Consider the following 24,620-nt stretch of genomic DNA (forward strand, 5'->3'; position numbering starts at 1 on the left):
GACGAACTGCGTGCAACAATTCATTCCGCTTTTTTATGTTGAGAAAATGAGTCGTTTGGCAAACGAACAGCTAAATTTCAAAAACATGTTTAAGATTTAACAGAGTTAAATCAATTAAAATCATGCATTAAATTTATTTAAGTGTTAAAAATGATCCAAGTTTTAATGAAAATTTGTTGTTTATATTATTTTTTTAATTCTCAAGTAAACTATTTAACTACATTTTTTTTTTATTTAGGCGAAATTCAACTTGCTGCCTTCTTTTAGTGCATACGTAAATTTTTCTACAATTTTACTACATTATTTAATAGTTGGTGTCATAGTGGTAAGTTTTAATCAATATAATTAATTTTATAAAATAATGTCTGATCCTTCTCCTACATGGGAAAAGAGGCCTATGCCCAGAAGTGGGATATTACAGGCTGAAGCGAAAGCGAAAATCACATTCAGCCTCTAACATTCTCTGCTGTGCATAGGCCTCATTCCCCATTTAGGAGAAGGAATCCACCAAACTACTCCACTGCGGATTGACTGATATATTTTCTACTATGAGTAACTATCGCTATCGGGTATTTATGATGAAAACCGGTACCGACGGCTTAACGTGCTCTCCGAGGCACGGTGGGGAAACCCACAAGGACATTCATCCAAACCGGATTTTTTTTATACAGTAATCCACCCCGAACCGGAATCGAACCCGCAAACCGCGATGTCTAGGCGACTACTCGCACCACTATACTGGAGCGGTTGTTACAATTCACAATTTAAGAACTAAATATTTGAAGATATTCGTATAAATCATGTCCGCGTAGAATGGTGCCAAGAATGTTGGCATCATTTCCACGTTGAATCGATATGCCGACTTTCTGGGCAAAAAATGCACCAGCCCTCTTGTCAACAGTGAAGGCAATTAGACAAGGAGTTATCTCTTTTAAGTTTTTTAGCTCTGCTACTCCAAGGTCTAAGTGTTTTGACTGCAAAAGGCACAAAGACGGATGTAAAACTAGTGATGAATATTTGTGCCGTTTTGTCGTCTCAGCTTTTTCTTTTTTGTAATATAATGAAAAATATATTATTTATTCACTTATTTCTAATACAGGTAATTTCTATTTCAGTATTTCGGTGCTATTTCCTCCGATCCTATAGTCAAGAAGTTTTGTCAAATAAAAACATTCAAACAGGCGACCAGTATGAGTGTGCTAATGTTCGTATTATACATACTAATGACAAATGTTCTGCGCTGCAACACAGGGAATGTTGTGGGAATCGGAAGAAATTATTACAGCCACCCGCAATGCAGTCTTGCTTGCCAGTACGTTAAAAATGTCTTGTCTTGAACCTTTATTTGTTGGTAATTATTAGAACATAAAATTATTGCTGTAACAGCTGTAATTTATTGAATTTCATTACATTAAATTACTATTAGTATTTGTGGAGGTTCGTTAAAACAGGTGAAAGAATAAAAGGGACTAAAACAAACAAGCAAGGGAAAGTACAAATTTGGCTGAAAGTTTGGTATCAGTTAGTTTGATACCACTTCTTACCGAATTTCTGAAAGGACGTGGTTCAGTTCTGATCAGCCTGCTAAAGTGTAGCTAAAAGCTAAAATTAGTAATTTCTATTAAGTATAATGTAAAATGTAGTAAATGTAGCATTTCTGTTAGAAATTATTTTGGTGTTCTGAACAGTCACTGATTTTAAGTTCTCGTTATAGTTGTAAACCTCGATGGGAGGAATTCAAGCCGGTGTGTGCGGTTGATGATATGGTCAGCTATGTGTCACCGTGCCAAGCTGGTTGCCGTGAATCACAAGAAATAAATGGGATCCAGTAAGTAATATTTAATTATATTGCTTGTATTGTGATGTGCCGGATTGACAAAAATCCGGAAACGGATATTTAGTGTCAAGATCTACGAATACGGACACGGATACAGATCTTTGTTTTCTCACTTAATTGGTGTCGGTGCGTGACCTTGAAACGTGACCTTTCTGGTGGCAGACGATCATATCATACTTACTATACAGAAAGTTTATTTTCAGTATGTCAGATCATCTTGCGTGTTTTTGGAGACGCCCGTTTACTTCAATTTCCTTTACAAAATTTTGGACCTTAATGATAAGTTAAAAATTTCGAATAAATTACGTTTTTTTATACGTTATATATTACGTTTATATATTTTCGCCGCGTTACTAAGTAACAATATGTTATTACAGAGTGTACTCGAACTGCACGTGTGCGGGAGGTGGACGCGTGTTGGAGCGCGCGTGCGGCGACGAGCCGTGTCGGAACGCGAGCTTGATGCACGGCCTGATGTTCTACATGCTCTTCATGGTCGGAAGTACGAACTATTACTATAGATACAAAATTTAGTCAACGCGTTATCGCAACGGTCACAGCATTGGCTTATGACTATTGCGCTGTCGGTTGCGGGTTCGGTCCACGTATGTGGCATACGTTTGTATTGGTTATACAGATGTTTGTGGTCTGGGCGTTTGTGATTGAGTAATAATAATAATAATAATAATACTCTTTATTGTACACCATTAAAAGAAACAACAGAGAAAAAAAAACATAAAATGAAAGATGTACAAAGGCGGTCTTATCGCTGAAAGAGCGATCTCTTCCAGACAACCTTTGGGTATAGGACACGAAACAGAAACTGCAGTTAGGAAGTAAACAAACGATTGGTGTGCGAATTAGAATACTCGAACAAAGTACTAATAGACAATATATAATAATAATAAACATACATAACACTTACATATATAAAATACACATATAATATATATATATATATATATACATAGTAAATATATATTATATCATACAAAGACGATATAGGCGATCATGACGTGTTTAGTGACAAATAATGTAGTTTAAGGTATTTTTTGAAGGAGAAGAGAGATTGAGCTTGTCTAATAGGAAGAGGAAGAGAGTTCCAAAGTTGGACAGCTTTAACGGAGAAGGAGTTAGAGTAATAAGAAGTGGTATGAGACGGAATTTTAAGGATTAAATTGGTGTCAGATCGAAGGGAACGATCATGGGTGTCGCAAAGAAACTCAAAGCGTTCCTTGAGGTAAGAAGATGAATCAGGACGAAACAACACGCGATATAGCAGTGAGAGGATATGAGTATTCCTGCGGAAGCGGATTGGGAGCCACTTGAGTTGATTGCGGAAATTGGAGATATGGTCATATTTGCGAAGACCAAATATGAACCGTATACAGAGATTTTGGAGGCGCTCAAGTTTATTTAATTGCTCCTCCTTAAGGTCAAGAAAGCAAGTATCAGCATAGTCAAGAATTGGTAGAAGGAGTGACTGTGCTAACGCAATTTTGGTGGGCAGTGGAAGGAAATATTGTAGTCGACGAAGTGAATTGATTGCAGCAAACACCTTGCGGCTCAACTCGTTCACCTGAGGTGTCCAGGAGAGACAGTTATCAAAAATCACACCGAGATTTTTCACTTTGTCGCAGAAGTTAATGACAGTTTTGTTAAAGATGACAGGTGGAACAAGTGACCAATCTATTCAACAAGCTAGTTTTGGACTGCCAATTACAATTACTTGACATTTTTCCGGATTAACCTTTAGTCCAAATGAGGTACTCCAACTATAGATTTTGTCCAAGTCATTGTTTATCTTATTTATACATATAGGTAGATCACTCAATTTAGAATGGCAGTAAATTTGAAGATCATCTGCATACAAGTGGCAGAGAGAAGATATTTGGAGGCATATTGAATTTATGAAAATTGAAAATAGAAGGGGAGACAACACGCCACACGAGTATTTTGTGCTTTTCCGGGCTCCCGACACAGAAAATGTAAATTCAAGAGCTAGTTCTAATCGCAAAAGTGTACCAGAAGCTTAGAAACTTTAAAGCTAATTTGAAGTAAAAAAGTTCGTGTCATATCATTTCTTATGAAAGAATACCATAGCTAAGACTGAATATCTCGAACCCAATTTTCAGACAGGAACAAGTTAATCCAACAATATGTAGGGGAGAAGCTTGGCATATTACTCTTCAATCATTCTGCTTAGTAGGAGTAATTATTATACAAAAACCGATATTATATATACATCGCTGAAGTGTGGACAGACGCGCAATTACTTTACGTCGATTAAGCTTCTGAGTGCAAATGTTATCATCATAATGAGAATTTAATATCTAATAAATCTAAATCTATTACGGATTTAAATATAAAAACTGAAACAAAAAAATCATTTTTTATAGATAAGGACCAAAAAAAAAAACAAACTAATATTAGATAATAGATACAATGACGAAAAAATGTTTACTGACATCTATCAGAACTTACCTCATTCTTGCTTTTACCTTATTACAGTTTTAACGCTGCAAGGTCAGGGCGTGCTGTTACTGAAAATCGTGGACCCTCGCGATAAGTCCGTGGCGCAAGGCTTGGCTTTTTCTTTCGTCGCTATCTTGACCTTCGTCGTGGGCCACACAATTTTCTATGGACTTCAAAGTAAGTTTCCCAAAATACAAGATAACATTGATATATCTTGCTCGAATTCTGGAGCAGCACGACTGGGGAAGTACCTCTGGTGAGTAACGTGTCCAAAGCTCCTGGGAAGGGTCAGGGGTGGGGTCGATAACGTGCTTTTGATATTGCAGATGTCTATAGGCTACGATATCAGCTACGATGGATACGATAATCGCTTACCGTTATGGTCCGGGAGCCAGGTATAAATTTGGTCAAATATTACCTCCCATTCATAACTTCGTAAACTGCATTAGGGATTTATATTATGAATATTTGCGACCGTTAGCTGCGACTCTGCGCTGGGTCAGACTGGCAGTGGCAGCCTCCCACGCATGGAGGAAAAAATATTTTTTAGTAATTTCCTCCCACTTAAAATTTGTCGGATTGTATATATAGGTATATAGGTAAACACCTAATATCTTGAAGGAAAAATAAAGTCAGCTGATCATAACATGGTGGATTATAGTCAGCTAGCTGATTGAACAATAAAAAATATATATATTTTCAATGATTTCCTCTCAACTAAAATTTTAACGGATGATATTTTATATGCTACTATGAATGAAAATGAATGTCAACTGGTTGTACTTCGGTGGAAAGTTCGTCAGTTGGTACTTTAAAAGATGAAACAAAAAGTTTTTTTTGGTCATTTCCTCCCACTTTAAAATTTTTCAGATTATAGTTTACCTAATATCTTGAAGGAAAAATAAAGTCAGCTGACCATATCATGTTATGTGTTTCGGATGCTTTTAGTATTGTTGGTGTCGATAGGCTTCGATACTCGCTTACATTAGGCCGTGCCTCGGAGAGCACGTTAAGCCGTCGGTCCCGGTTTTTATCATGTACACCTGATAGGGACCGTTACTCGTAGCAGGGAATATATCCGTCAACCCGTATTAGAGCAGTTTGGTGGATTAAGCTCTGATCCTTCTCCTACATGGGGAAAGAGGTCTATTCCCAGTAGTGGGTTATTACAGGCTGAAGCGACATTTTTTAAATAAACCAGCGTTGAATTTACGGGATTCTGTATTGACGATATGAAATTTTTACCGAAAATCTGTAAATTATGAAAAAAATGAACAACATAAATTTTTTTCAAGTTTAATTTTTTTTTTTTTTTTTCAGTTACGACTTGTCGTTGGTTCGAAGGAAATAAGTGTCATCTACAGAGCGTATCCTTCCCTTATTTAATTGGCCACTTCTGCGCGTTCCTCATGCTGACATCAATTATGATTGCTTTAACATCTTGGCATTTTTTCAAAAAGTTAAAAGAGGACGATAACGAAGTAAATGAAACGAGATTGTAAAAATTATGATAATTTTGTATAATAGACTAAGAACTTTTAATTATGTAAGTTAACATACGCCAGCTTAACGACGGAAACATAGGACCTAGTACTTTATTTTTCTCTCGCAACAAGTCGGACAACTACTTGAACAAACCGAACGGTTAATAATCATTATGAGTCAATCAAGTTTATATTTGAGATACTAGTTTAGTTACTAATTTAGATAAAAGTTAGGCGAAAAATCGACCAACTGGTCTAAAAAATATTTAGTCGAATAATCTAGTGACAAGTATAGCAACAAGTCGAGTAATAAGTTAACCAATTATTTGATAGTCTAATTGTTGACTTGTTATATTCGAATAAGTAGTTGACCCACTAATTAAGTTAGTTGACATATTAGTACACAAGAAAGTACAAAATAGTATGTTCTAAGTACGTTCATTAACCAGTTTTTTGCAGTCATTTAGGTATCACCCGCATCATTTGAGAAACAATCGTGCTAAAATATGACGTAACCTATCCCTTCCCGGTAAATGGACTAGCTAATACAAAAATAATTTTTCGATAAAAGCAATAGATCCTGAGATTAGTGCGTTCAAACAAACAAACTCTTTAGCTTTATAAATTTAATAGTATAGATAACAAACACAAAAATGGTTGTCAAAATTTGGTAATAAAATTAATAATGAAATAATATTATCTAAAGAAACAACTATGGAATTATATCGTTGTCCTCCTGCGACCATGGTTGCTGTAAAGTATCCGAAATGTCGGGAATGGAAATAATCTAATATTCTTCCCCCTGATCCCTTCCTCGGTTTAAATGAGATTTGTTGAGATTTCATTGGACCACGCAACCATTGCTCACGTTATTAATGGATGTCCCCTTAGCGGTAGCCCTATGTGTCAAGTCTGGGTGTAATATATGTATTTATTAACATAAGTATTATTTATATAAATATATTCACACTATGTTGACAGTAAGGTGTACAGTATGTACTTACTAAAAAAAACTTAAATGGAAGGCTTTTTAATGAAAGCTATGTATCATAATGAGAATGAATGAAATCATAGCTTTAGTTATAATACCGGGTGTATTTGGAATGCTTGAAAAGATTTAAACCTAATAATATACTATTTCTATACTATATAATCCATATAACCATTTATCTCAGAAACGTTTTTTAAGAACATTTTAGGACTTAAGTATTTTGCGAACCCGCAATGTATGCATACACGCTGTGCACTCTCGTTGACTGCGAGACGCGCGACTAGCGAGCTAAATAAAGTTGCCGATATATATTTGCTATGTTATTTTCATCACAAGTTGTCTCAAAAAAGCGACGAAAGCACTCGCATCGCAAGTGGAAAATTAAATTGAATTTATTATTTTCAATTTCTGCACATGCATTATCTCTAAGGATTTTGTTTTTATAAGTTTCACCGTATTAATCCCACAAGCATGCGTGTTTTTCGTATTCTGTTAGTAATTTAGTCGTCGAATCCCGTGTCCACTTCTTTTGCGACGCCATTTTTATTAGCTACTTTTTAAGAGCACAGATGCTAAAAATCATAGCACATTTACATTTGCTAAATGCGTGTTTTTTTAGTATGCTTTGAAAGAGCATATTATAAACGTATAAAAAAATAGCAGAAAATGCGGCATTCAGCAAAGACGGCATATGCCTTTACAAAACGAATAGGTAAACTTGTTATTACTACCAGTATGTATACTAAGTAAACCCCGTAAAAATTGTCTCATTATAATGAGTGAAATTCGCGTAAATATTAGAAAACAATGTTCGTATTTATTTATTCTTTTTGTAGTACTAAGTAAAGATATTTTTTATGAATGTTTAATAAAGTTCGTATGAAAATGTATAAGTACCAGTGTTTATTGTTCAGCGTGCAGATTGTATGTTACGCTCAAACATCAAAAAGGCTTATTGAGCGGAAAAAAAAACCACCATACAGAAAGTCGACAACGCGTTGTGGTCGTTTGCATAATTTGGTGTTGTGTGTTTGGTGTGTTATATATTTCATGTGTTTTACAGTGTCCACAACGCGTTGGGGCTTTCTTTTTACTCAATAAGCGTTTTCGGGTTTTTGGGCGTAACATATACACTCATAACAAATTAGAATAATTACACAAAATAGGAAGGTTATTATTGAATTTATTATTAAAAACTAAAACAATGAACGGCTAAAGCGATATTTCGCACCGGAGACGCGAGCCGGAGAAGAGCGCAGCGGTACGGGAGTACGTTGACCTCGCGCCGGCGAACTCTGTCAGCTGATGGCGCGCATGAAATTGTAGTTTTCAATACATTGCCGATTTTTTTTCAAAACACGATTATTTTAAAGCATTTCAGTGGGACTGCTTTTTTGGATTTTGTCGCGGTCTGTTGGGTTTTTTGGATGCCCGACGTCATCATGGTCGCTGTAAAGTATCCGGAGCGTCGGGCGTCTGAGAGGCCTGGTGGGGTCTGAAGGGGTTGTTTCATAGTTTTATTGCAATTAGTCTTTTTTTATTAGTCTTGGTGTTTAATACATAATTTAGTTTGTAAGAAATTTTCTTATGTACACATAGCATAAAAAGCATGTGGTGTATATCTGTAACTGATTGTGCATTTAGCGCAAATAAATTCAATATTATACTGTAGATGTAACATTGTAACAATCGTTGGGGTACCAAATAAACATAAAAAAAATAATAATGAAAATGTTGTTTTGTATTATTATATTTTTTGTATATTGTTTTATATGATATAAAATCAAGTCACTTATATTGTTAGAGGTATTATAAAACACCACGCACCTTTGTATATACTGAATAAATAATTTTTTAAACAAAAATTTGGGAAAAATAGCTTTCTATTAGAAAGTAGAAAGTGTAAGAACTTGTATAATATATATCATACATACATTACATAATACATTATATACACATTACATTACATTTACATTACATTTGTACATAACATTTATTTATCGAAGTAAAATTTCTTTACGCATGTTTAATTTTGGGAGTAAGCTAGTGAATACGTGAGAAAAGCGTTACGAAAAATGTGATTGGGTGAGGAGAACGAAAGTTGAGAGGGAGATATAAGTTAGTGAAGATAGAAAGTGAGAGAGTTACGTTTCGTAAGTTTTACTTAACACTCGTTTTGTTTTGAATGATTACTATATTGGTACTTCTTTTGGTGCGTTCGGGAAAAATTATGAGAGTAACTTTTTACGATGCGCGCGCACACCGTCACAAAAAACCGACACCCTGATGTTAGCTAGTCAACGAAGAAGTTAGCAACGTAAAGTTAGCTAGCCAATGAAGTATTCTTACGTGCGTACATAAGTATACGTACATTGTTTTTAACCGACTTCCAAAAAAGGAGGAGGTTCTCAATTCGACTGTATTTTTTTTTTTTTTTTTTTTATGTATGTTACATCAGAACTTTTGACCGTGTGGACCGATTTCGACAAATTTTGTTTTAATCGAAAGGTGGTGTGTGCCAATTGGTCCCATTTAAATTTATTTGCGATCTAACAACTACTTTTCGAGTTATATCTAATAATGCGTTTTTACTTGACGCTTTTTTCGTCGACCTACGTTGTATTATACCGCATAACTTTCTACTGGATGTACCGATTTTGATAATTCTTTTTTTTGTTGGAAAGAGGATATCCCTAGTTTGATACCGTGATAAGGAAACTAGGATCTGATGATGGGATCCCAGAGAAATCAAGGGAAACTCTCGAAAATCCGTAATAACTTTTTACTGGGTGTACCGATTTTGATAATTTTTAATTTAATCGAAAGCTGATATTTATCATATGGTCACATATAAATTTTATCGATATCTGAGAACTGCTTTTTGAGTAATCTTTGATATCGCGTAGTTGCTTGACTATTTTTTCGTCGATCTACGTTGTATTACTTGTCGATGTAATTGAAGTCGGTTTTTTTTCGTTTGCGAGCAAACACAATTATTTTATAATAGTTTAACTTCAAACTTCACTCACAGCTTTTTGCTGTTGTAATATATTAAATATATAATAATATATACAATACATATTACGTGTGGTTTGTTTGTTTTTTTTTAAATTTAGCTTTAGTTTAGATCTTGAAGTAGCCGTGCCACTTCGAAAATAATTGACCCCATGACATCAGAAAAAAGATTTCAACACATTTTTTGCACAAACACACAGTCTCAATACCACGTTAACATGTTCTTATTTGCATTTTTAGCGTCATCCCAAGCGGATGTACCTTACAGTTGCTTTATATTTTGATAATAATTGGTTTGTAAGTTTATGTCGTTAATATGTATGCACATAAACGATTTACGGATCGGAAGTAGTATCTTATCTTTCATTATCACCGATTAATCGATTTTGGTTAATATCACGCAATAATTCGTGAGTAATGTGCGAGTATAATATAAATGAAGCTTGCTAAGATTACGTTTTAGTATTCTTATTGGGTATATCATAATTAAGAGGTGTTATTGTGTTTAATTTGTAGTGGTATAATAATAATGCTTCAGATAAATTGATTTTTTTTAAAAAAGCTCGCGAGCAAAAGTAAAGTTTTTATTTTTTCAGATATTTTTTTTATGTAATTATATGTTTAGTAATGAAAATTGTGGAGAATATAGGTACGGCGTGTGTGAACAAAATGTAATTTGTAAGCTGAGTATGTCAATTGATTTCGTTATTCCTTTACCATTTTCAAAAAAAAAAAAAAAAAAAACAAAAGGATTATTTTAAACATTTTAATTTTAGATAATTAGAATTGTTGTTATATTTACTTCAAATTTCTTAACAAAGTGAATAAATAAAAAAGCAGTATAACAAAAATTATAAGGATGTTCATATTTCAATTAATATTACTATTAAATATGATAATTAAGTGTGACAAATCGTTTGGTTAGTAATCTTACGGCGGTTGAAATTTCCAAGTTTCGAGTGTGGCGTGTGGCGTGTGGCGAGTGTGTAAATTATCACGTGTTTTACGTTAATATAACTCGTTTTTAGGGTTCCGTACCTCAAAAGGAAAAAACGGAATGCTTATAGGATCACTTTGTTGTTCGTCTGTCTGTCGAGACCCTTTTACTCTTGAACGCGTGGAGGTATAAAGCTGAAATTCATACCAAATACTCAAATCTACGAGTGGGAAAAAATCAAACTTCTAAGCTAACGCATTCAAAAGATACAGCCGTTTATCCTGCAAATTTTCGAAACTCGCAAGGGAATCAAAATCTACAGGGTACTTTCCGTGAGTCCAAAATCTTGAAATTTTGTACAAAGCAACGTCTTATAGTAAAGATAAAGGAAAAATTGCGAAAATCATAAATTTTTTGTTACATCATATAGTAACAATATTTTTAAATAATTTTGTTTGTACGGAACCCTCGGTACGCGATTCCGACTCGCACTTGGCCGTTTTTTTTTTTTTTTTCTTTATACGTAGTGTATAAACAGTGATTATCTAAAACAATTCTCAGAAGATCTTCGTGTTTGTTAAGCATGATCCCAGTAGTCAAAGTACACAATTTTTTTTTATCATATAGGCATTTAAAATTATAGGCTCTTTAAAACCTTAGCACGTTTTTGTCTCATATTACTTCGGGTGAACATAACAGTTAAGCTAATATAAATGGGAAATTTTATATGCACAGGTGTATGTACGAAAGGCTGAACGAATGTGAACGAAATTTAGGACAGATAAGTATGACGAAATCACAAATAAAAATATATATACGAAACATTATTAGGAACAAACGTTGAAAACTACAATAATATCTAATCACTAGAGCCGATAAACAGAATCCATCTGATTAGGTAATGAAATTGAGTTTCTGACATATTTAGTTAACTGGGTCATATTTGTATTCTTTTTTTATTGAAAGTTGACTGAGGTAGGGCACAGTAAGATATATTTTGGTCAAAGTCTGGAGCAGCCCCACTGGGGAAGTACCTTGACCTTACAGAAGATCACTGCTAAATAATACTGCTTTCAAGCAGTATTGTATTTCTGTGGTGAGTTGGGTGACCAGAGCCTCTGAGGGGATTGGGGTAGTGTCGGCAACACGCTTGTAATACTTCTGATATTGCAGACGACTGTAAAGTACGGTAATAGCTTACCATCAGGTGTGACGTACACTTGTCTGTCAACCTAGCCGTATAAAAAAAGTTGTATATATAAGTAGTATATTTTGTACCTACATGTAGTAAATATTAAAAAGTTAAATTTACATAGTATTTTGTTTTTATATAAACAAATCTGTATGTAGAAGATAGGAGTATGTATAGCAACATATTAACATCTTTGTCCTTTGAATTCTGTTCACATTTTATTTAGTATGTTTAATTTTAGACATGTCGCGATTTTGATAGGCACTCGTCAAACATTTGAATTGACTAAACAGATCTTGGCCATGGTTTGACCGTTTGTGCTTGCTTATTGCGATTATTTCCGAACCTTATGAGGCGCTTATTTCCGTATATTTAAATAAATTTATTTAACGCTGTCGCTTTTATGGCAACCAGAAACAATAAATTAGGAAATTTTGTAAATTGCTGATCTGTGCCTGTAATGTTATACCGTCTTAACTAATTTGTCTGAGCTCACATTTTTTTACCTTGAATTGGATTCTAATCTTAATTCAATAGTCGTTTGCAATCTCGACAAATATACGCTTAAACGATATGTATATATCGTTTTCACAAATTGTATTCACTAGTCGACTTTAGCTGCCAGTAGTTTTAGGTGATCACTGTTATTTGTATTAATCGAATCCATAAATGACTACTTACTGACTTGCTGAGTGGTGTTGGTAATTTTCCAGCTGATCTCAATAATAAATCTTTAATTTTATTTACTATAACTTTCTAATATAATACATGTTGGATTTTTGTAAAAAAATCACTAAACTCTCCATATTTCAATTGTTATTACTTTATAGGAAAGAAAAATTCTTAAATTTTTTTTTTTTTTTTTTTTTTTGTAGCAGAATAAATAAGAATATAGACAATTTATGGAGTGGGATTCCTGAAATCTACGTTTAGTCAAATAACTTAAGGATTGAGAAAACGACGCAACTACAAAAATGGAATTTCAACGAATGCTAAATCGATCTGGAACAGGTAAAAATTTAGAACCGTTTTTATATTCTTTTACATTGTAATGCCTAGAAATTTGACAATGAATACTAACTATTAGTCTTTATTGTCGAATTTGAATACTTGATAATTCTGTTTGTGTAAGATATTTTTTTTAATTGACGGCATATTAAAGGAGGCTATAAAACGTCGTCATAAATCATAAATGTAACCTTATGGAGAAATAAAGTAACCACTCGTCCTTACATACGAATGTGTTGAGCCAATAAACGATGTTTAGCATTGGAACTCTCTGTTGAACTTACAAGTTTAACAATAGTAGTTTTATGCATATTTTACTCGATGAAACAGCTTAGCTCATCAGCATGACACTCTTAGTATAATGTTTCAAATATTTTGACTGTCTTTTCTTATCTATTTCTATGTAGCTGCTATCGAAATATGTCTAAATGAAGTATCCAATAAAATCATCCATCACAACACTACTTCTCTGTCTTGCACTGTATCTGTATTACTCGTAAGCTTGAAAACTTGATTGTCTTTTCAGAACCGCAAAAGGGTTTGTCCTTAGGTAAAGGTAACCTTAAACCGAAGTTTTGTACTTCCTTGTGATGAATAATAGGAATGAATATTGGAAAACTACACTGTTCTTAACACGTTACTTTTGATTTTTTTTAGTACGAAATCGACTGTTATCATGGGTCAGTGGCACTAAATTTGACCCTAGAAAACTAAGGGGTGTTTTATTGGGATTAATAGCACATATTGCACTTGGAGAGATTTGTTGCTATAGGCTTGTCCAGCAAGACATAAGGGCTGGAGAGCTTCCTAGTTACACTGCAGGTATAAGCACAATGTTATTAGGTTGTACACTGAGTTAAAAGAGACTAGTGAGGAGAACTCACTAATCTTGAATTTGAAATCTTGAGTTGAGTGTGGGGCATTGTCTCATTAACAAAATCAAGTTAGTCTTTACTTTTCAGATTTGATGATAATAATATTCGCAGTATTTGAAGCTGTATTAGCACCAATAGTATCGTGGTGGGGATATACGAAGCGAAGAAAATTATTAATTGGCTATGGAACAGCCGTTGTTGTTTGTTGTTTTTCATGGTTTTTAATGCCAGCAAAATCGGAAAGGAAAGAATCAGGTAACCATAATTATTTAGAGTATAGAACAACCAAAAACTATAAAAAAGTAAAATCTTGCTATTCGTATTTTGTTCTATTGTCGCTGGTATCGACACAAATGCTTGTAACTCAGTTGGCTTTTTTTAGTATTCAAAAAATAAGCTGATGATAATGATTTGTACATACTTATGTGGATGTTATTTTTTTAACTGTGTTGTAAATGTGTATGCCAATTATGCATTCTGTGCAATATTTATAAGGAGATATATGCGCGTGTGTGTATGTGTGTCAAATACATTTGTGATATTTGTGTAATGTTTTTTTTAAAATTGATTTCATATATTTTTATACAAAATTAAAAAATTAGGTAAATCTTTAGTTAAGTGGGCTCCAATTTATGGGGTCCTGGGGGAAGAGGGGGTGAAGGGAGGGGGGAGGGTGGGTTTTTTACCCCCCTCGTAGTGTGCTTTTCGCGTAAACCCCGTGGTTTCGAAGATATCGTGTTTGAAGTTTTGAGGTTAACTTTACGTGATTCAGAGATATTACAATACCTTAGAGCTCCGCGTCTGACTCCACCTTAACTCCGGTGCTGCGGGAAGTGCACTCATATGCTCTGTTCACCAACTTTCACACTTTATTTTCGAACAAATTTACGTAAAAACGATCTCGATTGCAAGATCAACAAACGATACGAACTGACGTTTAACGACTAACAAATAGACACCGTTGACCAAAATAAGGCGTCACTTAGCATTTCCTTTAAAACACAAAGCTTTAGATTAGGAAAAACCGAATTTCGGGACCGTGGGGGGAAGGGGGGGGGGCGCTACCCCTGGTACCACTGTCACACCTCAGAACCCCATGGTTATGGAGATATCCATGGTTAAAGTTTTGAGGTTAGAAGAAGAATTTCGAAAGTTAGAGGAACGCTTGGCTCCGGCGCTGCGGGAAGTGCAGCCCTTCCGCCCTTGCGTGCGAAAGCACGCTCACTCATGCTCCGTTCCGCAGCGGAGGCTGGTCGCCGAAGGCCGCTCAGCCGCTCCTCTACGCATTCGTTCGCGCGCTTTCGCACGGCGGGCGAGGGCTGCCCTCCCTCCGCGCCTCCGCGGCACAAAAAAAACACTCTAGGGGTAGGACAGACCAAGACCACGTGGACAGTGGGGTGCTCCGATTCGGTTTTGGGTATTTTTCGAATTTCTAAACCTATATTCTAGCACGCAATGTTACTAATTTTATTAGAATATTATGTCTGACGCGTTATTTTGTTTAAAAGTGTCGATTTGTCAGTCGTTAAGTGTCAGTTCGTATCGTTTGTTGATCTTGCAATCGAGATCGTTTTTACGTAAATTTGTTCGAAAATAAAGTGTGAAAGTTGGTGAATGGAGCATATGAGTGCACTTCCCGCTGCACCGGAGTTAAGGTGGAGTCAGACACGGGCTCTAAGGTATTGTAATATCTCTGAATCACGTAAAGTTAACCCCAAAACTTCAAACACGAAATCTTCGAAACCACGGGGTTTACGTGAAATGCACACTATGGGGGGCTAAAAAACCCACCCTCCCCACCTCCCTTTACCCCCCCACCCCCATTTCACCCCATAAATCGGAGCCCACTTAACTAACGAATGACCAAAAATTATTAGCATTCTGCACACCTCTATATAAATTATAAGTGTGCGAAATTTCATACTCCTCCGTCCGCGCAATTTTCGTAAAAAGGGGTACGAAATTAAAGCTTCGCGTATTAATTGCTTTTTATAATAATAAGTTTAATATGTTGACAGTAAATATGTTTCAATATATTATTGACTTTATTTTATTTACGCAGAACTGTGTGATGCTGCGAATTCGGAAAATAATATTGGATTCATTGGTACATCAACCCTAACCGTTTTCCGGCTCCTTATTGTAATTTACACGTGTATAGTATTTGTCCTTGCCCGAGTTGTTTGTTTAAGTCATGGGATTACCTATTCTGACGATTACGCTCCAGCTAGAACTAGCGTCCACTATGGTAAATATTTGTTTTTGTTAACTAATATTCATTTACTGTAATGTGTACAAAATTTTTTTTTATACAACTAGGTCGGCAAACAAGCGTACGGCTCACTTGATGGTAAGCAATTACCGTATCTTATAGACACTTGCAACATTACAAGCATCACAAGCGCGTTGCCTACCCTACCCCAATTCCCCTCAGTAGCTCTGGTCACCTCACTCATCACAGGAATACAACACTGCCTAAAAGCAATCTTATTTAGCTGTGATCTTCTGTAAGGTCGAGGTACTTCCCCATTCGGGCTGGTCCAGAATTTGAACAAGAATTTGCCTGCTGTGCCCTTCCTATGTCAAACTAACAGGTACTGTTAAATAACTAAACTCTAGTTCTTACGGTTCAAATTTACATATTTTTATCTAATTTAATGCGCGACACTTGGGTTCGTTATGAGTATTTTTTTTATTCAAGATATATTAGTAGAATTAACTTCCATTCAATAATTTATTAAGAATACAGTACAGGATAATTTCTTACTAATAATCAATATATGTTGAAATTTAAGATACGGATCTAAAAGATTGCAGTTTAAAATTGAATGTGTACTTTTTTTTAAAGTTATATGACGACGCGTTGGCGCAACGGTCACAGGACTGGTTTGTGGCTGTTGTGCTGGTAGTTGCGCGTTCCATCCCCGCACATGACAAACATTTGTATTGATCATACAGATGTTTGCCGTAATCTGGGTGTTTGTGCAGCATTTGGGTCTCTCCACCGTGCTTCGGAGAGCACGTTAAGCCGTCGGTCCCAGTTGTTATCATGTACACCTGATAGCGATCGTTAATTATAGTAGGGAATATATCCACCAACCCGCATCGGAGCAGCGTGATAAGCTTCGATCCTTCTCCTACGAGAAGAAAGAGGCTTATGCGTAGCAATGGGGTATTAAGAGTCGTGATTCGAAATAATTTTATGTTTAGGTGTTTTGCTAATATCTAGAATATTCCCACTTGTCCTGGGACACAAAGTATTGACTGACGCGGTGGAAAATAATATGATCCTTCAAACCGTTGCTCTGTCTATGGGTTCGTTGTCGAGTTTAGTACAGCTACCTTGCGTTTTATCGAACAAAGCGCCTGAAGTGAATGGATTGCAGATGGAAGAATTACCTCTAACAAATCGTGGTAAGTGTTTTTTACCCCCAAAAGTAGTGACTGAAAGTGACAGACTTTTCTACCTTATAGTAACTTCAATAAAATTTGATTTTTATAGTTATGACTCTTTAGACACGTCAGCTAGCATTTTCTGGTGTACCTGATATTTGCCATAACTTTTGAGCCCATATCAAAAAATGTCTCACACTTGATGACTCATAATAGGATGTGAAAATCTTACTTACTCTTTCTTTTATTTCACCAGTTATATCAATGTAGTCCATATTTCTTTCCGGAAAACAACCCCTGCTAAAAATTCCAAAAATCATTTTCACATTTTCACAGATAAAAATTGTATGAAAATTTTGGAATCCCTGTTTCAAACACACAATAGTTTACAATAACTTCCCATACAAATCGTCGTTTTTTATTTTGATTTTTCAGCAGGGACATATTTTTTACCTTTTAACTATTTCATTTACGAAATGACGACATATAAAATTCATGGTTTATGTTACAGGTTTATGGACAAGTATTAGACGTGTATTGTATAACCCAATAGCAATAACCCAAATATTGGCAATGGGACTTGTAACGGCCTCTCTATGGGGATACGGATACTATGAGCTTGATATCATTAAGGTAGTGTGTTCTTTTTACTATATACATATATATATATATATATCTATATATATAATGATTAAGCTCATACCTTCTCCTACAGGAAAAAAAGATCTATGTTCAGCTGTTGTAAGTTATAGGTCGAATCATTAAATAATAATTACTACGCCTTATTTGCTTTTTTTTTTTTATTTGACACTTTTATAATACACTCGTTGACGGGATCTACATTCTTGTTTTCCTTTATAAATGCTTTTTTTTGTTTCTTTGGCTTTTGTATATTTGTTTGTTAATTTACAAAAAAATTAAGTTGTTGAAGTACCATTATAAGAGTAAATAAACAGATTAATATATTTCCATTCCTCCATTACACTTCTATTTGAATTTTTATACAGTAAAATCAATATAAAATGTTGATGAAAATTTCATGTCTCAGAAGACGATATTTTACATCCCATAATATCTTTGCCACAACCTTTTCCTTGGGAGTTCATTCTTTGAGCTAAACTTCGCTTCTTTGGTTCGCTCGAGAATTCATTTCACATGTACGCCTGCAAGTTGTAAATAATTATCCAAATTATCTTTTCCCTTGTTAGCTCAATGCCAGACCTTTATTATTTTTGACTATTTAGAGTTACCTTTTTTTTTTCAGGTTAAATTCAACTTGATTCCTGGTTCTAATGTATATCTGCTATTTTGTGAAATATTTTTTTTCGTTTTCATCGTTGTTGCAATAGCGGTGAGTTTAAACTATATTTTTTTTGAATAACTAGCCCTTAAGCTGTTTACGAATATAAATGAAAAATGAAAAAAAAAAATTGAAAAAATAGAATACGTATTAGTTCCTTACAAATGATTATTATAAATCTTAATTAATACTTTTACCTTAGTTGTATACAAATTGATAAGTATAGAGGGCTACAAGCTTTTGAAATTCTTTATTTTTTTGTATATTCTTAAGAATTTACTATCCAAATCTTACTACGATGGATAACTTTCTTAGAAGCTTACAAAGTTCCATTTAATTCAGTCCATAATTTGTGAAGTATTCAATTTTAAGTATTTCACATATATACATTGTTAAATTTATTCAGCGCTACTTCTTATACGTTCAGATACAAGTACATATTGTAGAAAAAATAAAATTGTCATCATGTTGCCTGCCCACCGTGTTGACTATGGGCAAAAAACATGAGTTCACTCCATTTTTGGCGCGAACTTGTGGAGGCCTACGTCCAGCAGTGGACTGTATTAGGTTGAAGTGTGTGATAAAAATATCATTGAGCTACTGAGGCTTATAATCATAATAAAAAAAAAATCTAATTACTTTACAAATCGTAGACAGATCTAATAACTAAAAAGTCCAAAGGTTTGCCAGTTTCTTATGCCACCTATGTCTTTTTCAGTATGCCGGCACTGTTTTTTCAGCCCCTATACTCATGGAGTTTTCTAAATTAAAAGCACTCAAGCAGGCAGCGATAATGAGTGTGCTTATGTTCGTGTTTTACATATTAATAATAACCGTTCCTAGGTGTGACACAGGAAACGTCGTAGGAGTTGGGAAAAATTATTACGGACACCCGGAATGCAGTCTTGCTTGCCAGTAAGATGAAAATTTTAAACCTGAATCTTTATTAATTGGTAATATAAATACAAATGCGTTACTGTAACTCCTGTGTTACGTAATAAGAACTATTATCGGTGTGGTTTAGAAGTGCTTGCAGCTGTAGATGTAAGACTTAAATAATAATTATGTATTAATAAGTACAAGCAAGGAGAGATAGTTAATGAGGAGTAGCTACTTTTCGTTTATTTTTATTAAAATTTTATAAATAAATAAATATCTATGTATATATGACATACACACACGGTCGTCTGTTAAAAGGTAAACAAGTTAATGCCTGTGTTATAGGCAACAGCCGACTGTTCTAGCTATATTTTTTTTATAAATATACTATATAAATAAAAATATTACACACTATATATATAAACATATTACCTATATATATAAGAATACATAAGTATTTTTGTTAAGAATGTAATAGTACTCTGGTCAGCTGAGTATCTAGGATTTATACAATAACATTTAAGGTATAAATAAATAAAATAAAAGTGCTTACTCGCTAACGAAAAAAAAAACGACTTTAATTACATCGAAAAGTAATACAAAGTAGGTAGACGAAAAATAGTCAAATAAACACGCGTTATCAAAAATCACTCAAAAAGTAGTTAGCCTATTTCGATCAAATTTAAATGGGACAACAAGACAAGCATCAGCTATCGACTAAACAGGAATCATCAAAATCGGTACACCAAGAAAAAGTTAAGAGGTCAACAAATATGTTGACGAAAAAATAGTCAAGTAAATACGCTTGACGCCGCGTTGGCGCAACGGTTACAGTCATGGATTGTACCTACCTGATGCGCTGGCGGTTGCGGGTTCGATCCCCGCACTTGACAAACATTTGTATTGGCCATACAGGTGTTTGCCGTGGTCTGGGTGTTTGTGCAGTCCTTGTGGGTCTCCCCACCGTGCCTCGGAGAGCACGTTAAGCCGTCGGTCCCCGATCGCTACTCATAGTAGGGAATATATCAACGCCAACCCGCATTGGAGCAGCGTGGTGGATTAAGCTCTGATCCTTCGCCTACAAGGGGAAAGAGGCCTATGCCCAGGTAGTGGGATATTACAGGCTGAAGTGAAATACGCCTTATCAGATATAACTCGAGAAGTACTTATAATCTCAATTAAATTTAAATGTGACCGCATGATATGCACCACCTTTCGATTTAAAAAAATCATCGAAATCGGTCCACCCAGTCGAATTAAGAACCTTCTCCTTTTTTGAAGTCCGTTAATAAAGTGTGTAAGTGTAATCATATTGAACATCGATATGCTAATTATGATCAAGCTATTATTCTTATATATACCATTGATTTGAAAATTCCTGTTATAGTTGTAAGCCTCAATGGGACGAGTTCAAGCCGGTGTGTGCAGTAGACAATATGGTGGGCTACGTTTCGCCATGTCAAGCTGGTTGTCGTGAATCACAAAAAATTAACGGGATACAGTGAGTGAAATTCAATAAAAATGGCTTAGATATATAATAATTTAAGCCGAAATATCCGAATATCGCTTAGAGAATCGATAATCGTCTGGATAATAAGATTCTTAGGTAGTAAAACTGCTTTAAGACGCCTAAATTAAGTAGAATCTTAACAAGGTAGAGAGCGATCTAAATGAAACAGTCGCCAAAAATTGGTTGGTTCGTTTGGTGGTTTTAACTGACTGTATAGACTAACTGTATAAGACTTTTAAAGGGTAGAGTACCGTAAGGAGTCTACTTCTAGCAGCTAAAAACATTGATGGGTGAAAAGAATATTTTTCAAAAATGTAAGTAAATTTAGTTACTGTCTTCTTGAGGTTTTTAAAAGCTTTTACTATAAGCCTAAAACTGTGTAGTTTTGTTCCAATTTCGTAATAATGGTGAAAATTGTAATTTTCTTCTTCAGTCAAGACTTCCAATAGCTTGTCAGCAGGGGCGGCTCTAGCACATGTAGCGCCGGGTGCAATTGGCGCAGTGCCGCAGTACCCTGATGACGATTTCGCAAATTTTTGGCTGACCTTTCTTTTTCACTTATACATATATCAATACTATGTGCCCTTGCAACTTTCCGCGTTCCCTAAACCTCCCTCCCGGTGTCCGGGACCACCGCATCCCTTGCGTTATAAGCAAAGCCCTGCTTGTCTGCTTGATATTTGTGATGTTATTAAGTAAAAACATATGTTGTTACAGAGTGTACTCGAACTGCACGTGTGCGCGAGGTGGACGCGTGTTGGAGCGCGCGTGCGGCGACGAGCCTTGTCGGAAAGCCCATCTGCTGCATGGCTTGATGTACAACATGCTCGTCGCATTCGCAAGTATGAATTATAACCTTTTAATTATCGAATAGACAGTAGCGTATTATGAGATTCAGTGGCCAATAAAGTCTGCCGCCCCATGTGAGGGAAAAAGGCAAAAGGAGCCTATATAATAAATCAGTTAATATAACTGATTAATACAATTGTCGAATTATTGTAGAATTTATCAGCTTTTTACGTAGTACATATGCTCGGCTTGCGCCACCCCTCGCAGACTGCTGCTCTTGGCCGTAGAAAGTGTATATGGCCGTAATTATACACGTTCTATATACGCTTATAGTAAGTATTTGTTTAAGACATACAAATTTACATTGTCATTTTGACCTTTATACGGACTCGGAAGTCTCATTCATCTAGCGACCGTTTAATAATAATAGTTACAAAATATTTAATATAAGTATAGCTACACTTAACTAGCTTTGATCATAATTCGTACCTAAATCTTGGCTTTTACCTGATTTGCAGTTTTAGTGCTTCAAGCGCAGGGCGTGCTCTTGCTGAAAGTCGTGGATCCTCGTGATAAGTCTGTGGCGTTGGGCTTGGCTTGTTCTTTTGTCGCCATCATGACCTTTGCTGTGGGACACGCAATTTTCTATGGACTTTATGGTATGTATTCATTAGTTCCATCTGTTTATTCTTAAAAGTAACGATTTTTATATATTTTTTATAATTTAAATGCCAAACCAATTACATTATTATTTATTATACAAAATGATACTTTAACTGAGGTAAGGCACAGCAGGAAATTTCTTGCTCAAAATCTGGTACAGCCCGTCTGGGGAAGTACTTTCAAGGAAGGAAGCTGCTTTCAAGCAAGCAAGCTATGTTGTGTTCCTGTGGTGAGTAAGGTGACCAGAGCTCCCTGGGTTGCTTTGTGGTAGGGTTGTTGCAGGCGTCTTTAAGCCACGTCAATTGCTTACCATCAGGTGCGCCTTACGCTTATTTGTTGACCTAGTTGTATAAAAAAAATCATCATCAGTTAACGAATAAATATTTTCGCGACATTTTGCATTGACGCTAATTACGTTTGCAGCTGTCAGGAGGTTGAAAAAAAATACGAATAATGCTCTGCTCCGCTCCAAAATACCAACAGAAAATCTATACCAAACACATTACTATTAAAACTAGATAAAATATTTAAACTTACGATCAAAATACTTTTGTAAACTGTTAACAGGTATATTATTAAATTTTTAATGGTCTGTAATTAAATTAAGTTTATCTTTTTAATTTTTACAGTACGCACTTGCCGTTGGTTCCAAGGGAATAAGTGTCATCTACAGAGCGAAGCTTTTCCTTATCTTATTGGCGCCACGTGTGCGTTCCTCATCCTGACATCAATTTTTACTACTGTTACATCTTGGCATTTTATCAAACTATCAAATAAGGATAGAAATGAAGTTTTTGAAACAAGATTATGAAAAAATAAAAGTGAAAATTTCTGTTGTACAACGCATTTAGTACATTTAATTGTAATAAATAGGTGCAAATGATCAATCTGGGGACTGCTACGAGCCCTATGTTTATTTATTTGTGATTTATTGTACCTATAGTCAAATAATTTTAGAATAAGAAAAAGCTAACACTGGATCAAAATGTATATACTATTAGTTTTAGATTGTATAATTCATTTAAAAAGCTTTTATTGTAAAATTTTGGCAGGTTTTTTCCAAAAATTATTTGTTTTTCACTGACACTGTTTTTCAGTAATCTAATCAATTTGTATTAAATGATTAAGTTATTAACAAAACTAGATATTTTAATTTAAAATCCAAGAAAACTACAAATAGATTGCTTTATAGCAATAAGATCACCTGGTTGTACAATTTGTTACTATAATTGCTTGTAATGTTAATTTTGTTCTTTATTTAAATGAGCAATAAAGTATATTATTATTATTCTATTATTATTAATACCGCAGATATCAACGCCTGGACAATTTTTAAAGCAATGTTTTTTAAAACTTGCTATAACAATTTTGCTTATCATATTATATTTACTTTACAAAACGTTTATAACAGAATTACGCAGTATTTTTGGTGTGTAGGTATCAAATATGAAATAGTTGTTCCTTACTGAATTATTAATTATGTATGTTAAAATTATTTATTGTGTGTATTAAAATCAAGCAAAAATTGTAAATAACGTTTGTTTTTTTTATAGACTGCACTTAGTGCATTGCCAATGACGAGCAGGAATTAAGAAAAATATTCAAAAATTGAGGATAACGGACAAGAGGAATTATAACAGAATAGGATAAGAAGAAACAAAATAATATATTTTATGATAAAAAAAGGAATATATATATAGGATATAATATTAAATGTCTATATTATTAAGAAGTATATAATCCAATACAATTTTATATATATCATATTTATTTCGTTTAAAATATTGGTAGAAATATAAGAAATATATACAGACACAAAACATATGCTATGTAGACTTATAGCTAAAATAGAAAGTTCAGAACTATGTACAGGAATATTAATCAAATTAAAACGAAAGTTTTTCTCAATGAGAAAGGCTACTCGGTCAAAACCATCTAGCCTTTTTTTTTTAAATACATAGCTTTCCTCGAACAACCTCTTAAATCCTTTCCAATCCGGCTTTCGGAGGGGTCATAGCACGGTTACTGCTCTTGTCAAAATTTCTGACGACATTAGACATGCTATGGATAACCGAAGTCTTACAGTGTTGGCATTACTTGACTTCAGTAATGCCTTCAACACTGTGGATTTCGATATTTTACTTTCTGTCATGCGTTCCTTTAATATATCTCCACCGGTCATTGATTGGTTTCACAGTTACTTGTATGGGCGCCGGCAACGGTTGCGAGTTCAAGATACTTTCTCTGACTGGGCTAACGTCGTTGCCGGCGT

General features: G+C 34.7%; 1 protein-coding gene across 1 annotated transcript; it reads left to right on the plus strand.

The window, feature by feature from the left end:
* The first annotated feature begins 1,763 nt into the window (after positions 1 to 1,763).
* LOC123664205 (solute carrier organic anion transporter family member 1C1-like) lies at positions 1,764 to 23,159 on the plus strand. Its single transcript, XM_045598801.1, has 10 exons — positions 1,764 to 1,828; positions 2,215 to 2,339; positions 4,349 to 4,489; positions 17,025 to 17,228; positions 17,719 to 17,840; positions 19,226 to 19,422; positions 20,774 to 20,887; positions 21,614 to 21,738; positions 22,204 to 22,344; positions 22,978 to 23,159. The coding sequence occupies exons 1-10, from the start codon at positions 1,764 to 1,766 to the stop codon at positions 23,157 to 23,159; spliced, it is 1,416 nt and encodes a 471-aa protein (XP_045454757.1).
* Positions 23,160 to 24,620: the final 1,461 nt, after the last annotated feature.

This window comes from Melitaea cinxia, chromosome 21, assembly GCF_905220565.1.
Source record: "Melitaea cinxia chromosome 21, ilMelCinx1.1, whole genome shotgun sequence".
Taxonomy (NCBI): domain Eukaryota; kingdom Metazoa; phylum Arthropoda; class Insecta; order Lepidoptera; family Nymphalidae; genus Melitaea; species Melitaea cinxia.

What these genes read in the sequence shown, in the direction of transcription:
- LOC123664205 (XM_045598801.1), top strand. Translation starts at nt 1,764, where the DNA reads ATGGTCAGCTATGTGTCACCGTGCCAAGCTGGTTGCCGTGAATCACAA. An exon ending in CAAGAAATAAATGGGATCCA is followed by an intron (nt 1,829 to 2,214) that starts GTAAGTAATATT and finishes ATGTTATTACAG; the next exon opens with AGTGTACTCGAACTGCACGT. An exon ending in GAATGCAGTCTTGCTTGCCA is followed by an intron (nt 19,423 to 20,773) that starts GTAAGATGAAAA and finishes TTCCTGTTATAG; the next exon opens with TTGTAAGCCTCAATGGGACG.